Genomic DNA, 15,483 nt, shown 5'->3' on the forward strand with positions numbered 1-15,483 from the left:
TTAGGGTTAGGGTTAGGGTTAGGTTAGGGTTAGGGTTAGGGTTAGGGTTAGGGTTAGGGTTAGCACTTTGGTTAGGTTGGAGAGGGCAGGCACCTCCTTGTGTGGCTTGCCTCCTTCTGAGCTCCCCACCCCCTCGGCCCATTAGGAACTGACCCCACCAGGGAGCTCCCGGCTGTGCCTTGGAAGGCTGTCTGCCACTCGTCAGGAACATGGCGATCCTTGCCATGACAAGTCATCGTCCTTGACAGACATCGGGCTCCTCCATCTCCTCGGCCTGTGCCTGCAGAATCAGCCTGGGCCTGCGCCGGGTAGACGCCAGCCCCTGTGGGTCTTGGGATTTAACGCCTGAGTGTTGAATAGTGGCTGCGCTTTGTCAAGGCAGGCTGATTTCCATGCAACTTCTGCCTGCTGGGTTTTGCTTTGCCTTCAGAATCATTGCAGAATGTGCCTGGCCCCCTTTCCGTGAAGAGTTCCTTCAGTCACTTGATGATAGACTTGCTCTTTCCCCCCTGCTGTTCCCCAGACTCCCCCCACCATTGCTTGGGGTGTGGGTGACCCGATGAGAGCATGGGTTACCCTGGTGTAGAGTGGGGAAGGCCAGTGCAGCAGAGTTGAGGTCATAGCTGAGGTCCCTTGCTTGGGGGCTGCCCAGACCGGTGTCCTCGCTCCCACGGGGGTCCCCCAGCCTTCCATGGAGGGGTGGTGTCCATTAGATATCCTGCTTTCTGTAACCACTCTCATCTACCCCCACTCCAGACTCTGTATCTCAAATTGTTTCATTGTCTCCCTATTCTTTTTAGCCCCAGACTGTCTGATCCAAACCCCATTTTCAACTGGGGACTCAAAACCAGGGACGGTATTGTTTACAAGGCCAACAGTCTAGGGAACTGAACCCAACTCCCGCTCCTCTGCCAGAGAGCCAGGGCAGGGTGGTGGTGGGGGCGCCAGGGTCATAGTGGGGCACTCTCTGGGCGCTGCTTGGAGAGTGGGGTGAGGCCAGAGAGCAGTCTGACACCCTGCCCTTGCTCCCCAAGACTAGGCAGAGAGGGCTGGCAAACCAGGTCTTAGGGGAGAAGCCTGGGCATCTACTTGCCGGTCTGGAAGTTTCTGCCTGCTCCCATCTGTTCACTGAGCAGCCGGAACTTTATTTTTTTCTTTTGGTGACCACACTGTCCCGAGTGTGCTTTAGGGTGGAGCCCTCTATCCTTGGGCATTGGGGGAAGGTTGGGTTTGGGGCAGTGAAGTATGGGGAACAAGCTGATGGTGAGTCTGGGTTAACAGAGTGGGGTGGGAGAGGCAAGCTTGGGGAGGGGGTGCAGAGACTGAGACACCCAGGTCTCAGGACCTGCTGTCCACATCCTTAGACAGCCCTGAAAATGAGCCCAAGCCTCCTTCCTGCTCTTCCTTCTTCCCTGAGTCTGCTGCTGACATGGGGCTGGGTGGACACAGGACAATGAGACCCAGGAATGACGGGTGCCCACCTAGCCTCCCCTGTGGCTTGGAGGGCTCTCAGTGAAGGCTAGAGCTGGCCGATTCCCTGCCCCTTCCCAGGCTGGAACTGGCAACAGCCTCAGGGAATGTCAGACCCGAGCCCCGCTGCCTGGCTTGGCCACCAGGGGGCGCGGCTGGGCTCTGGGCACCGGGCTGTCTCCCCTGTTTCCCTTTGCCTCTCCGCATCCCTGCACCTCTGCCCGGCTTCCTCTCAGCACCCCGAGTCCTTCCCATCCTCTCCTTCTCTCTGCCTTTTGAACTTTAAGACTACCCAAAACTTGAGAAAAGTTTCACATACAGTGCAAAAATGTTTTCCCCTGATCTATTTGAGAGCAATACCCACTCCCTACCCCAAACCTCGTTCTACAAGGGTGTTCTCCCACTTCATCCGATGCACTGCCAAACCGGGGGGGGGGGGGAGGTACTGATGCTGACACCCCACCGTCTCCCCACCTTCCGTCCCTCTTGGCTTGGCCCGCTGGCTGTCAATTCCCTTTAGCCTCCTGTCAGGACGTCTCGGTCCATCCTTGCCCTTCATGACCTTGTCTCTTGTGAGGAGGACCACGAGCCATTTATCTGCAGACTGTCCTCCAGTTTGGGTCGGTCTGATGTTTCTCGCGATTAGAGTCCCCTGGGCCTGTCTGGCAGGAATCCCGGAGCGAGTTGTCCTCGGAGGCGGATCCTTGCCGCATTAGGGCAGATGTTGATGGGCGTCCCTTGATGAAAGTGGAGTCTGCCAGGAGAAGTTACTTTCCCCCCTTTGTAATGTATAAATCCGATATGGAGGTGCTGTGAGGCTGGTAAATAATCTGTTTCCCCTCCAGCTTCCAATGTATTCACTTATTCCACGTGTCAGTGCGGGCTCAGGGAGCCGTTACTATCATTATGTATTTTGAGGAGCAGGTCTTCCAAGATTCAGCCTTTGGGGGCCCCTTTAAGCTGTGTCCTTTTGTCTGTCTGTCCCTCTTTGATTCTCTGGTTCCCTTTTCAGACTCTGTGAATTTCTATCTAATCTCATTCTCTGTGTGCACTTGTTGGTCTCAGTCTTTCTTTGTCTCTGTTTTTATCTTGCTTCTCTTTTTTTCCCCTCTGTCTGACTCTCGGTTGCTTTTTTCTGTATCTCTCCCCGCCCTCCATGCTTCTTTGTGTCGCTGACGCGATCTCATTTTGTGTTTTTATTCTCCGTGGCTCAGTCTCTTTTTTCCCAGGACTCCTCATGTGGTGTCTTTGGTTAAGAGTCTCAGGCACGCTGGGTTTGTGGGACACTGCCCTCGTCCCCTACACACGCTGCCTCTGTTACAGGGCAGGGAGAGAGGGGCACCCCTGAACCCCCAAACCTGCCTGCTCTAAGTAGGTTCTGCCATCCGCTGCATTAAGACAAGATGTAAGAGCTTTAATGGAAAGGAACTTTAATACAATGAGTCTACAACACAGAAGACAAAGAATAAAATTTCTAAATCAAACTCCCAAAGTTACCCATCCCCTTGTGAGTAAAAGTCTATGTGACCAGACAAGTCTGGGAGGAAAAGAGAAAAATCAAAATTAAGATAAAAGCTGCCACAGTCACCCTCCCCACAGGCCTCTCAGCCACATCTGTTTCACCTAGGCCAGGACCGGAAGCAAGCAGTTTCTTCACACATCTCTGCTCCACGTGGCTCCCTCAGGTCTCCTTCTGGCTCTCCATCCTGCTTCCTTCTTCAGATGCCTGCTCTTCTCTGCTCAGCTCCACCCTCCTTCTGTGTGGGGCAGGGAACCTGGACCTTCCCCTTTCCTGGGGACCACCTTTTTACACCCCCACCAACCCCTGTTCTAGAGTTGGGACGCGCTGGACTAGGGGCTGAAGTGGGGCCTGGGAAGGGCACATCCCTCTCCCTAGGCCTGAGTGTTCTGTCCCGCATCTGTGCAGAGAGGGGTCAGCAGACCCCGTGCTCGGGAAGGGGGCCAGCAGCTGCCTTCCCCTGGGCCCTGTGTCTCCTACTGCTGCAAAAGCCTGGGAGTGAATCTGGTTAAAGCCCAGGGTGGGGGCCTTGGTGAGCAACAGTGCCTGTGGGCAGGGGAACTTCCTTGGGGAGTCCACTGAACCAGGAGCTCCTTGGCCTGTACACCTGGCTCCAGGGGGAGGACAGTTGTCGTAAGCATTGTGGGTGCTGAGCTCTGTAGCTTGGAGTGTGACCCCCATGTGGAAGGTTGTCAGAATAGGACAGTGCCCGAGGTTGGGTGTGGTGCCCAATCTTGAGCTATCAGGAAGGAGAAACAGACACCCACAAGACTCAGACTGCCAGCCTACCTCTTATCTCGTGGGGGGCATGGTTGCAAAAAACAATGCAGTCATGCATCTGTTAAGGATGGGAAAATGTTCTGAGAATTGCCTCCTTAGTTGGCTGTGCGAACGAACGTTTAAATGTAGAAATGTTTATCCATCACTAACCAAAATATCATCAAACACCCCTTGACTATATTTAACATATCAATATTTTTCATAATGCAAAGGATAGCAAATAAAAATAAAGATGGAAGAAATCTTCCGGGTGGAACTGAGGTGCTAATCAGGGTGAGAGAGTTGAGGGACAGGACTTCTGGGGATATGGGTGAAAACAGCAGAATTATCAACAGTAGATGGGCAAGTGAAATTGCTGCATTCATAGGCTGGAACACTACACAGTGATGAAAGGAAGACGCTTGTGAAAAAACCCCACAAATTAGTGAGGAGTAAAAGAAGCCAGACACAGAGCGCGTCTGATTTGTCTTGAGGGTAGTGAAATCCTCTGTGATTCCATTTATACAAAGTCAAGAAATCTGACACAAGAAATCTTTGCGATAGAAGTAACAGTGGTATTTACCCTGGGGGGTATTGCCTGGACAGCCACCAAGAATCCTCTGGAGAACTTTGCTGTGTGCCTTTCCAATAAGGAAATAGAATAAATTGATCAAGCAACCAAGGAAGGGGTTGTGACCTCTGAATGCTGGGGTCTCCGGTTGTCAGGGCCCCATGTGCTGGCCCACCGAAGTCTGGGCTTCTGGGTGACAGCCCCAGCTTTCTCCCTGGGCACCTCCTTCCAGAAGTGGGCTCAGGTCCTTCACACGGGAAGGGGCTCTCCGCTGTCCTTTCCCTAGCCCTTACCAACATCCTCCCCGTCCCCTCAACTGCTACCTCCCAGCCTTCTGCCCAGCACTGATTACTGCGTCTCTCCTCCCACAGCCAGAAGACTTGGAATCCCCCAAGACTCACCATTTCAAGGTGAAGACCTTCAAGAAGGTGAAGCCCTGCGGTATCTGCCGACAGGTCATCACTCGGGAGGGCTGCGCCTGCAAAGGTGAGAAGCTGGTGGGGCCCCGGGGAGTGGGGTGCACAGACATCTGCACAGCCCTGATGACCCAAGGCCGGTTTTGGCGTCCTGACCTGGTGCCTGGCTCTCGTCTGGGAGGGGACACTGAGCATACCGAACAGCAAGCATGTGGGGTGCCGGGGTAGCACAGGGCTGGTGAGGGAAATGGCAGGTGGCTTGTATGCAGATGGCATGACCAGGTCATGTGAATGGCAGGCAGATGGCGTGTGAAAGGCACATGGCAGGTGCACGGATAATCCGTGGAGACACGTGGCTGGGGTGTGCATGGTGTGCGGATGTGGGGGTGCATATAGATGACGTGTGAGTAGGTGTGGCTGGCCTGGAGGTGGAGTGCCTGGCACGTGGAAGCTGTGTGAGTGGCGCGTGTCTGGCCCCGGCACTACCGCCAAGGCGCCAAGCCGCAGGCCTCCTCTTGCGGCGGCTTCAAACTGAGGCTAAGAGGACTCGGGGGACACAGGCCGCCGGCTGTGCGGCCTTTGCCCTCGCTGTTGTCACTTGCACCACCAGCAGCCCGGGCCGTGGTGTCACCGTTAGGGTGACTGACACCATCACCCACCTGATGGCTCACCAGAGGCTCCCTCTCCTCACCCCGTCTCCCTATCCATCACCGGGGTGCCCCCACGCAGATTAAGCTGCTGAAGCCCTTTGGAGGGCCTTGAGGCTCCTGGTATCTACCACCCTGATGAACTGCAGCCTTCATTTCCTGCCCCCCCCAAACAAAGACCCCTTCCTGTGCTGCTCCCTCTCTTGCCCAGCAGCCTCTTGTCTCTGCAGCCCCCCAAGTCCTTACTCAGACCAGCTGCACCTCACAGGCTTCCCAAATATGCCAAGTATGACAAATATGCCACCTGGGCTGGGCTCTTTCTTGCCTGGAGCCTTCGCTCACCTCACGTGGTTCTCTCCACCTGGACTCCCCGTTTCAGTTTCAGCTGGGTGTTGCAGGTTAGAGTGGCACAGGGAGTGTGTGTGTGTGTGTGTGTGTGTGTGTGTGTGTGTGTGTGAGACGTCCCTGGCAGGGCCTATTTAGGGGTAGAGGACTATGGTCCTTAATGAAGGACTGGGGCACCCAGCCAGCTTTTAGGGGCCCAGCAACAACTCTTGCAATTCCCAAGCCAGCCACGTGATGTCACGCTACTCCCAGGAATGCTGGTGGGCACCGGCAGCATTGCAGATGGGCTTTTGCATTTTCTGTAAATCACCAGCCCCTCACCCCACTAACTGTGCTCGGTCAGTCCCGGACCTCACCCCAGTTCTGTCCTTTCACAGAATGCCTTCCCTTCACCCCAGTGACACCCTGGGCAGCGAGGGGATGGGGACGGAAGGAAGTCTGGGGACACGCACCGGGGACCGTGGGCGTCTCTGAATGGTCTGTGGTAACCTGAATTCACCAGTCAGCGTGGCTTGAGGGCCCGGGCTGAGGAGGGGATCTGACCTGGTGAATGAAAGTTTCCTAAGATCAGCCGAGATGACCCTTGCTACACCCAGTCTGTTTCAGAGCCTGGCCCTGCCAGTAGGAACCGGTGTGGGGGGCAGGTGTCCAGTGGGTGTCCCCAGGCTGGTGTGGTGGCTTTCGCTGAGCTAATGAGAAGAGGGAAAACCAGGGTCACCCTCTGGAGGTCCCACTGGGTGTCAGGGTGACGGACAGACTAGGGCCAACACAGAGACCTCTTGGCCCTGCAGCAGCAGAGTGGGCAGCCTTGGTGAGGCTTGGGTCGCTAGCCCTGCAGGCAGTGTTGGGGTCACAGGCTTCCTGGTGGAAGATGCAGGAGTGGACCAGCTCACTGTGCTTTGGAACTAGGGAGCTGTGGTGACATGAGGCTCATAGACCTTCCTACCCACCCACTCAGTCCTTCTATCCATCCACCCCTTCCCTGCTCCCTCCATCCACCCACCCCTCCCCTGCTCCCTCTCTCCATCCACTCACCCCTCCTCCCTCCACCCATTCATCCACCTATCCTTCTATCCATCCATCCACCCATCCCCCATCCTTCCTGCATCCTTCTCTCCCTCCCTCCAACCACCTGTCCTCCCTCCACCCTCTCATCCACCCACTGCCACCAGGTATGACTGTACAGGTTGTTCCCTGCGTGAGGGCAGTTGTGGACTTCATTCTGCAAGCCCGACCCAAAAGGTTCGCTCTGCTCTCGGCTCCTCCTCCAGTCCTTAGTCTTGGGCCACCACACCCAAGGTGGCCCTCTGGGTTCGTGCTGAGATGGTGGGTGGGGTGAGGGTATGAAACAGCAGGGCTCTGAACCCCCAGTCTCCACAGGCCTCGAGGGCACAGCTGCTGGCGGCAGGAACCGTGGGGACCTTTTCCTAGATGGAATCTGATGGACCAGGCATTGTCCCTGTTGACTCCCTAGGGCTCTGCCCTATGGCTTGGGTGGTCCTTGTGTCCACCCCCTGCTGTCCTACATCCCACTGTTTAATGTGACCAGGTAGAAGGGGGTAGAAGTGTGGAAGGGAGTCAAGGAACAGGGTCTAGTCCTGGTTTTGGGATTCAAAGACAAGCAGAGGATCAGTGGGGATGACAGTCAGCCAGGCAAGGGCCGCCGGCCTCCGCTTTGCTCACCTGCCTCCTCCTGTGTGCTGTGGGGTAATAATGAGCCCTGCTCTGGGTCTTGCAGGGCTTGTGGTGAGGAACACTGAGGTTCTGTGTGTGGCTGGGACTAAGTGTGTCCATGTCAGGGACTGAGCTCCCTGTGAGAGAGACAGAGATGGATGAGACATGGGTGAGGAAGCCAGGGCCTTTGTGAGGGGCCTGGGCTCTTTCAAGTCCTGTCCACAGGCTGTGTGACCTCAGAGAAGGCACTTCACTGCTCAGGCCTCAGTTTCCTCATCAATAGGTAAAGGGTTAGACCGGGAAAGCTCACTGAGGCCCAGATAGTGGGAGGGCTTTGAAAATCTCCTTGCTGGAGTCTGCAAAGGCTGCACAGCTGTCTCAGTGAAGGCTACTACTTCCCCATCTCATGCATCAATGCAGCCACCTGACCATCAGCGACTGTGCCCACCTCTGGTGAGGGCTGTGCCAGGTACCAGTGTCGAGACCCGGCCCTGACCCGGGAAGGCAGACATGCCATCAGCCAGCACATGGTGAAGGAGCGGACACAGAGGTGTGTGTGAAAGGCTGTCTCTGACTCAGCAGAGATGTTCCTGTCAGGCTGCAGCAGGGAAGGCATATGCAGGCTGGGTTTTGAGGGATGCCTAGGAGTTCAGTTTAAATAGCAGGTTTCCTTGTCCAAGGACACTTGGCTTCCCGCTGGGATGAAGCCCACAGGGAGATACTAGAACGTCACCCAAGAGCCCAGGCTCCTCTTTGGGCTGGATCATGAGCCAGGCTTAGACCACAATCCTCCAAAGTACCTCGGGTTGGGCTCAGGTTCCCTAGAGGGAGGTGCAGCCAGGTAAGACACTCCAGCTCTCATGGGACAAGCCCATCCAGAGCCGTTGCTACTTAGATCTGGGGACACCTTGTTTCAGGAGAGCTGTTCCTCATTCTGTTGCTTCATTGGGAACCCCAGCTTCTACTCTGTGTCTGAAGACCTTCTTGGGGTCCTTAGAAGCAGCCTCCTGCCACCGACTGGCATTGTGGTCTTGGGTAAGACACTTCACTTCTCTGGGCCTGCTTCCTCCTTTAAATGAAGGGTTGGATGAGATCAGAAGTTCTAAGCTGTTTCAAGGGAGCTCTAAGTTATTTTTTGAGGTGCCTTAGGGCTCAAGAATGTAATCCAAGGGAAGGCTTAAGGAACTTGGGCTCTGGAACCCTTCTTACTTTAGTCAAAACAGCTCTGATTTTAGGGGTTAAAAATATCAGAAAGCATGGTGGGATGGGTTTGCATTTGGGTCAGGCATCCTGGGTACAAATCCCAGGTCTGCCCTTTCCTACTGAGATCTTAGGTACATTACGTCCCTCTGTGCCTCAGTTGCTTTGGCTTTAAAATGGGATTCCTGGGGCTTCCCTGGTGGCACAATGGGTTAAGCTGCAACACTGTGACGTTATCCATAGCCACTGCAGCACGAGTTCGATCCCCAGGTAGGGAGCTGACCCACTTGGCCCAGCAGACCTCTCCTGTTTTGCCCGCTGCTCCCCTCAGCAGTGTACTTCATCGATCTGCCTGCTCTGCTCCCCACTCTGTCTCTGGTGAATCTTCTCATCCCTCGCACCTCTGGTTTAACACCCCAGCTCTTGTATGCATAAATACATTAAACAAATCTTAAAAAAAATGGAACTCCCCACTCACCCCCTTTCTGGGGTTACTGCAGAGATTATATAAAATCCATAACTGCTCAGAACCGAGCTTGGCTTAGTGAACACTCATGAAATGTTAACCAGTGTCACTGAAACTCCACATAAGAGCCCAACAAATGAGGACTTTGCAAAAAATCAAAGTTTGAAAAATGCAACACATCTAGGTTTGTTTCTTGTTCAAATTTCAGAGCCACTTTGTACCCTCCCTCCTTGCCTGTCTTCCTTAAGCTGTCTCCCATTCGTCAGGCTGCTCCAGAGAAACAGAACTAGCAGGATTCTAACAGGTGGATGGGTGGAAAAGTAGATGGATGGACAGAATTGACCCAGCTGATTGTGTAGGGTTAGCAAGTTCAAAATCTACAGGTTAGGCCCTAAAATGAAGACCAGGGAAGAATTACAGTTCAAGTTCAAAACTGGTTTGCTGGCAGATTCCTTCTTGCTTGGGGAAGTCCGTCTGTGTCCTACTTGAACTACCTGGATCAGGCCTGCTCACGTTAGGGAAGGTCATGAGCTTCACTCAAAGCCTATTGGCTCAATGTTCATCTCATCCAGTAAGTCCCCTCACAAAAACACACAGAATAATGTAGAACCAATATCCGAGTACCATGGCCTGGTTGACACAGAATAGAAACCATCACACACCTCCAGGCCAAGCTGTGGAGATGAGTGGGGCTGGGGTGGGGTGGGAGGGGCCTGGTGGGCAGGTGGGCACTGGCTGGTCTCGCCAGCAGGGGACGTTCAGGCCAGTCAGTCCTGTGGGCAGTTATCACTGGGGTCAGGTGCACACTGAGGCTATGTGCTCATTTTCCGACCCGAGGCCAGGAGGAAAAGGCCATTTAGATCCCAACAATGTTGGCTTCCTGTGTTCCCGAGAGGCAGGAAGCCACCCCAGGACAGAGTTGGGCAGCCCAGGGAGGCGGGAGCTGGCCTGGGCTGGGATTGGGGGTGCAGTTCTCCACCCCAGCAGGTGACCTATGGAATATGCTTCACTCTGGGGTTCTCAGCTCCCTCTGGGGCCACAGGCCAAGTGCTGGGCAGGGGCAGTGTTGAGGCCCCACAAAGATGGGGCCTTGAGGCCCTCCGTGGTGCTTTGCATAGATTGGGTCACTCCCCTCAGGACTTGAGCTCCCAGGGTCACTGGCTTAAGAGGCGATTGCTGGTGGTTTGTATTTCCAGCCTTTTCTGGGGAGAAAGCATGGCCTGCTCTCTTGGGTGGGCTGCTGCTGGGATGTGTGCCTGGGGGACTCGGGCTCCTGACTGACCTCCAGGAGTGGGAGGTGGGGTTTTCGTGCTCTTGTCTTGCTCAGGTGACAAATGGCACCTGTGGATGGTGCCCTGTCAGCCCCAGGCCAGGGGTTTCTCGGCAGAAGTGTTAGAGACATATTCAGGATTCGAACCTGGGTTACCCACTTTCTGGGTTAGAGGGAGACACGGGAGGTGATGGCGAGAATAGGCTTTCAAAGCTGGAAGGCAGCCTGCAGACCATCTGTTCCAGCCACTGGAAATGCCAGGGCATTCAGGGATGATGCAGACAAGCGAGCAGGTGTGGTGGACCCCAGTGAGCTGAAGAGACCTGCTCTGCATTCCAGCTAGGAGAGGAAGTCTCTGCATTGTAGACAGCGAAGCAGGTACAGTCAAGAGCACAGCTCCTTCTCCCCTGCAGTCTGCTAACTGATGCCTTATTTTGCAAGCAGGAGTCAGAGGCCCAGAGATGGGGAGTGACTTGGTCACAGAGCACTATGACAACAGAGAGGCCTGGAATCCAGGTTCTCCTGACAAGGAGATGGGAGTTCTGTATAAGAACCACAGTGACACAGAGGGTGAAGATGCTGTGATGGCAGCTGACCCTTGCAGAGGGCATGCTCTGTGCCAAGCTCAGACCCACTCATTCAATGCTCACAGCTATCCTGTGAGGTCAGTGCTGTTATTATTCCCATTTTACAGATGAGTTGGTTAAGTAACCTGCTCCAGAGCACACGGCTAGTGTGACCCGCCTCTGAACTGTCAGCTATTCTCCTTGCAGCAGGCAGGGAAGTAGGTAGACAGATGGGAGAGAAGCGTCAGTATGTTCCCTCCCCAGCCTCTCCTCCCAGTGACCTCACCTCTGCAGTCGCTTCCCAGGCTGCTCAGGGATGGAGTCTGCTCTGAGGTGGCAGGGGTCAGGAGGTACTCCCAGGCTCTCTCCCAGCCCTCTTCCTGCAGGGTGGAGGATAGAGCCTGCTTACCTGCACGCGTGTCTGCTCCCCCAGTACTGGCCCCATCTTGGGGGTTTGGCTGGCGACTATCCTTCCAGTTTGAAATTTACTCCCCATTCACTGTGCCCCCTCCAGATGGCAGGTCCTGTGCTAGGGGAAGGGGCTGGGTGGAAAGCTGCCAGTTTCAAGGGGGCCCCCCTTCCCCCCCCACCTTTGCCTTAGAGAAGAGGTTGTATGGGGGGGGGAGGGGAGAGCAAATCAAAAGGGATCTCCAAGTGATAAGTTTTTTCAAGGGATGTGAGGATGCTGGGAGTACAGAGGAGGAAGATTTCAAAGCCTGATTATCCAGGGAAGGACATTGGGCCTTGAAGAATGTAGAGTCCACCGCTCTGGCCCTGCTTCTTCAAGGCTCAAAGACCCTTTGGGGAGTTTGATGTGACATTTGCCGATCCCTCTGGGGGCAGCAGCTGGAAGCGGAGGCAACACCAGGCTGGGCAGGAGGCTCCTAAGATGTGCTGAGGAGCTGGACAGAACCTTCTGAGCAGAGTGTGACGTGGCCACGCTGCACTTGAGAATGGCATGCGGCCCTGCGGGCGGGAGCGGAATGGGTTGGGGGCAGACTGGTCCCAGGAAGGACGACTGGCCTGGAATGGTGTAGCGGGGAAGGGTGCTGGCATGGACCGTCTTCTCGGAGTTACTTTCTATGAAGATGACAACTAGTTGCTTGGCAGGGTGAGGGCGGGGAAGGGGGAGGTCCAGCGAGGGGCGGGCTGCAGGGAGCAGGAGGGACCCAGGAGGAGGCCTGTGGTCTTGGTTCCTAGATCAGCTTTGGCCCCTTGCTTTGGTTTCCCAGTTATCTCTAGCTGCATAGCCAGTGACCCCCAAACCAAGCATTTAAAACAAATACAAAATTGTAACTCTCCTCGTCTCTGTGGGTCAGGGATTCAGAACTGACTGAGCTGGTCCCTGGACTTCCGGGCACATTGCAGGGGAGCTGTCAGCTGTGGTGGCTGTGGTCTGTGGCTTCACAGAGGTGGGGCGAGGAGGGTCCACTTCCAAGGTGGCCTGCTCATATGCCAGCCAAGTTGGCTCTGCCTGGTGACAAGAGGCTTCAGCTGCTCACCACATGGCCTCTCCACAGCGCTGAGTGACCTCACCCTGTGGAGCCAGTGATCTAAGGGGCGCAGGCTGTTGCCAATGGGCCCCTGGTGTCAGCCTCAAGCCACACACCATCATTTCTATAATATCCCGCCAGGTACACATGCCAGCCCTAGGTGTGGCGGGATGGGATTACAAGCATGAGCACCAGGAGGTGAGAGACACAGGGGCCCTCCCTGGTACCTCCTCTCTCCAGTGACAGAGCAGGTAACACTGCCCCATGGGAGAAGACCGACAAAGTGACTAAGAAGGTCCAGTACCTTTCCCTGTCAGGACTCCAGACTGGCCCAGGGGCCTCCCAGGATCTGCTTAACCCTCAAGGTGTAAGACTCTGCCACTTGAGTTCAGCTTGCGAGCTTTTTTCTTCTGGGTTGGGGGCTGGGAGGTCTTCCTTTGCTCCCCTCTGTAGCGCTGTCAAGGACAAGCTCTCTGCATTCCTGCAGGAAGGGAGCTCTGGACACGACACAGCATACTGCAATCCAGTGCCCAGTGATATTTCCATCTGCCCTCCATTCAAGGGCATTTGTTGAGTGTCTGCCCACTGTGTGACAAGCCAGGTTGCCCTGTATGGTCATGTGGGCTGTTCACTGCCAAGGGTGTCTGCCTGGGAGAGAACTGGAATCAGCTCATGCTTTCTGTACCAACCAATGCACCCAGGTGCTGGGCTGGGTCCCGGAGCAAGGGCACCTTCCCACAGACTCTTTACTAAGCTGTGTGCCCATGGGCTGGTTTGCCTAGAGGGTAGGAGTTTTTTGAGTTAGCACAAAGATTCTGTGATTGGCTGTGGGCCTGAAGGAGACACTTGTTTTAGCTGCTGGGCTCTGGTGTAATGTGTACAGGCTTGCCCTCTGCCCTGTTGAGTCCAGTGTGGGGAGATATGCTATATGCAAACTAGCAGGAATTACCTAAAATGACCTCACATTGTAAGAAGTGCTAAGAAGGGAATTATCAGGGTGCTGCTGAGAAAAAATAACTTTAATTTGGGTGGTCAGGGAAGGCCTCGTTGAGTAGATAGCTTTGAGTGGATTCCAGAAATAGAACAATCTATCTTGGTGAATAGTGAAGAGCTGTGGGTGAAGGAGAGCAATTCAGACAGCTGAAACAGCAAGTGCAAAGGCCCTGAGGTAGGAAAGAGCGCCATGAATTGTGGGAATTGTTAGAAGTCTGGAGTATGTGCTGGAGGCAGACAGAATCCTGGCCCTCATACACATCTGGTGCCTGGATTGGGCTGGGGGAACCAGAGTGGCTACTTAGGGATGTCTTCTTGATTGAATATGAGATTTGGGTGGTTGAGAGTAGGGATGATTAAATGGGGGTGCACAGAACTCTTCAGGCAGGTTCAAACCAACAAATATTTGTTAAGCCTCTACTGCATACCAAGCATTTTATACTGTGTGAGTGTGTGTGTGTGTGTGTGTGTGTGTGTGTGTGGGAGAGAGAGAGAGAGAGAGAGAGAGAGAGAGAGAGAGAGAGAGAGAGAGAGAGAGAGGAGAGGTTTCTTTCTTGTAGGATCCCACAGCTATAGGATCTGAGGTTATGCTGAGAAGTGTGCTCCATGGGGGTACCTGCGGGAAGGCAGGAGACAGAGAGGGGCCTACCCAGGTGGAGGATGGGGCAGGACTTCGGAAAGGGCAGGATCGATTAAAGGGCAGAGGAAGGGGTTAGGGCTCTTGGCCTGGGAGGGACTCCTGGTGGGAAGGCCTTCCAGTCTCAGGCCACATGGCCTGAAGCTTTCTCAATTACACATTCCTTGGGGAGAAAAGAAGGTGGGTATGGCTAGGGGCAAAGGTCAAGGTCACATCCCAGACTCCACCCTGCCCTTGCTCCCCTCCCCCAGACAAACCAGAAGACTGAGCCTGCTTGGCACTTGGCCTTCATCTATGCCTCAGTCTCCTCTTCTGAGTTCTGCTGAGAACAAGGAGTCCTCAGGCTGGCGAGGGGGAATTCAAGACCCAAGAGGTGGGGGGGCTGGCTGTGGCAGTCCAGTATTTGGGGCCAGAGTGGCTCCCCTGCCTCCCTACTCCCCTTGCTCTGGGCAGCCAGCAAGGCAGCAGATGAGCCCCAAACCCCCTTCCTTAGGAGGAACCTGGGGAGGGACCACCAAGCCCTGGGGTGGGGGTGGGGGGATCTCAGTACCAGGGGTCTGCACCTGAGGGCCCTGGGTGGGGGTGGGGGGCAGTAGGGCTGGGACATTCCAGGCCAGGGAACTCCATAGGAAATTGGATTCCAGTGGGAGGGCCCAGCAAGTCCTGCGTGTGTGTGTGTGTGTGTGTGTGTGAGAGAGAGAGAGAGAGAGAGAGATCATGTACATAAAGTTTGAGAATACGTGCATTTGTCAACCTGGGTCCACACCGGTGTCACTCTGAGGGTCTCACGTGAAATTGTCTGGGTTTTGGGTGCCTGCGAGTCGGAGGCTTCTCCTTGGGCGTCAGAGTGCCTGTGTGTGAGGCGCGCGCGCCCCCCTCCCCGCGCGCATGGGTCCTCTCCGGGATCATGAATTGGGTCTGTGTGGGGAGTGCGATCGTGGTTCAGGGCGCTGGCGGGCTGCCTGGTGTGTGTGTAAGGGGAGAAGGCCCCCCCCGCCCCCGCTCCTTACTCCTTGGCGCGGCTGGCATGGGGCCTGGGTCCGGCCACCTCTGCCCCTGGCAAGGATCCAGCGGGGGAGTCGGTCCCCTCCCCTCCCCCTGCCCCTCCCACCTTCCCGCGCCCGTGGGGGCTCTGGCAGTCCCGGGCGCTCCCGCCCCGCAGGCCTCGGGGAACAGCGGCAGCCACCCCCCTCCGCCCCCTCCCTCTCCCCGTTTCTCCTCCCCCCTCCTTCCCTCCAGAGCACGAATTTTGGGCGGGGTGGGAGGAGATTTCGCCGGAGTTTCCATTTCATACCTCGCGGCTAAACTTTCTTTCTGTGTCTCGCCCTCTTGCAGTCTGCAGCTTCTCCTGTCATCGGAAATGCCAGGCCAAGGTAAGCGGCCGTGGGCCGGCTGGCCCCGCGGGGGACCGGGACGGGACAGGCTCGGGGTCCCGGGACTGGCGCGGGGGCGCCGGC

At 55.5% G+C, this 15,483-nt stretch overlaps 1 protein-coding gene across 3 annotated transcripts in view; it reads left to right on the forward strand.

Annotated features, from left to right (window-relative positions):
• The window catches only part of TNS1 (tensin 1), a 186,514-nt gene that overhangs the window by 6,668 nt on the left and 164,363 nt on the right, over window positions 1-15,483 (forward strand). Inside the window, exons 2-3 of one of the 3 annotated variants that reach the window (XM_012726524.1) lie at window positions 4,691-4,805; window positions 15,362-15,399. In XM_012726524.1, coding sequence (XP_012581978.1) covers window positions 4,691-4,805; window positions 15,362-15,399 — 153 coding nt within the window. Of the gene's footprint in view, window positions 1-4,690; window positions 4,806-15,361; window positions 15,400-15,483 lie in introns of those variants that run through there. The other 2 variants (XM_012726530.1, XM_012726516.1) reach the window with 2 other exon arrangements.

The sequence above is a fragment of the Condylura cristata genome, unplaced genomic scaffold (assembly GCF_000260355.1).
Source record: "Condylura cristata isolate star-nosed mole 26May11 unplaced genomic scaffold, ConCri1.0 scaffold00002, whole genome shotgun sequence".
Lineage (NCBI taxonomy): Eukaryota > Metazoa > Chordata > Mammalia > Eulipotyphla > Talpidae > Condylura > Condylura cristata.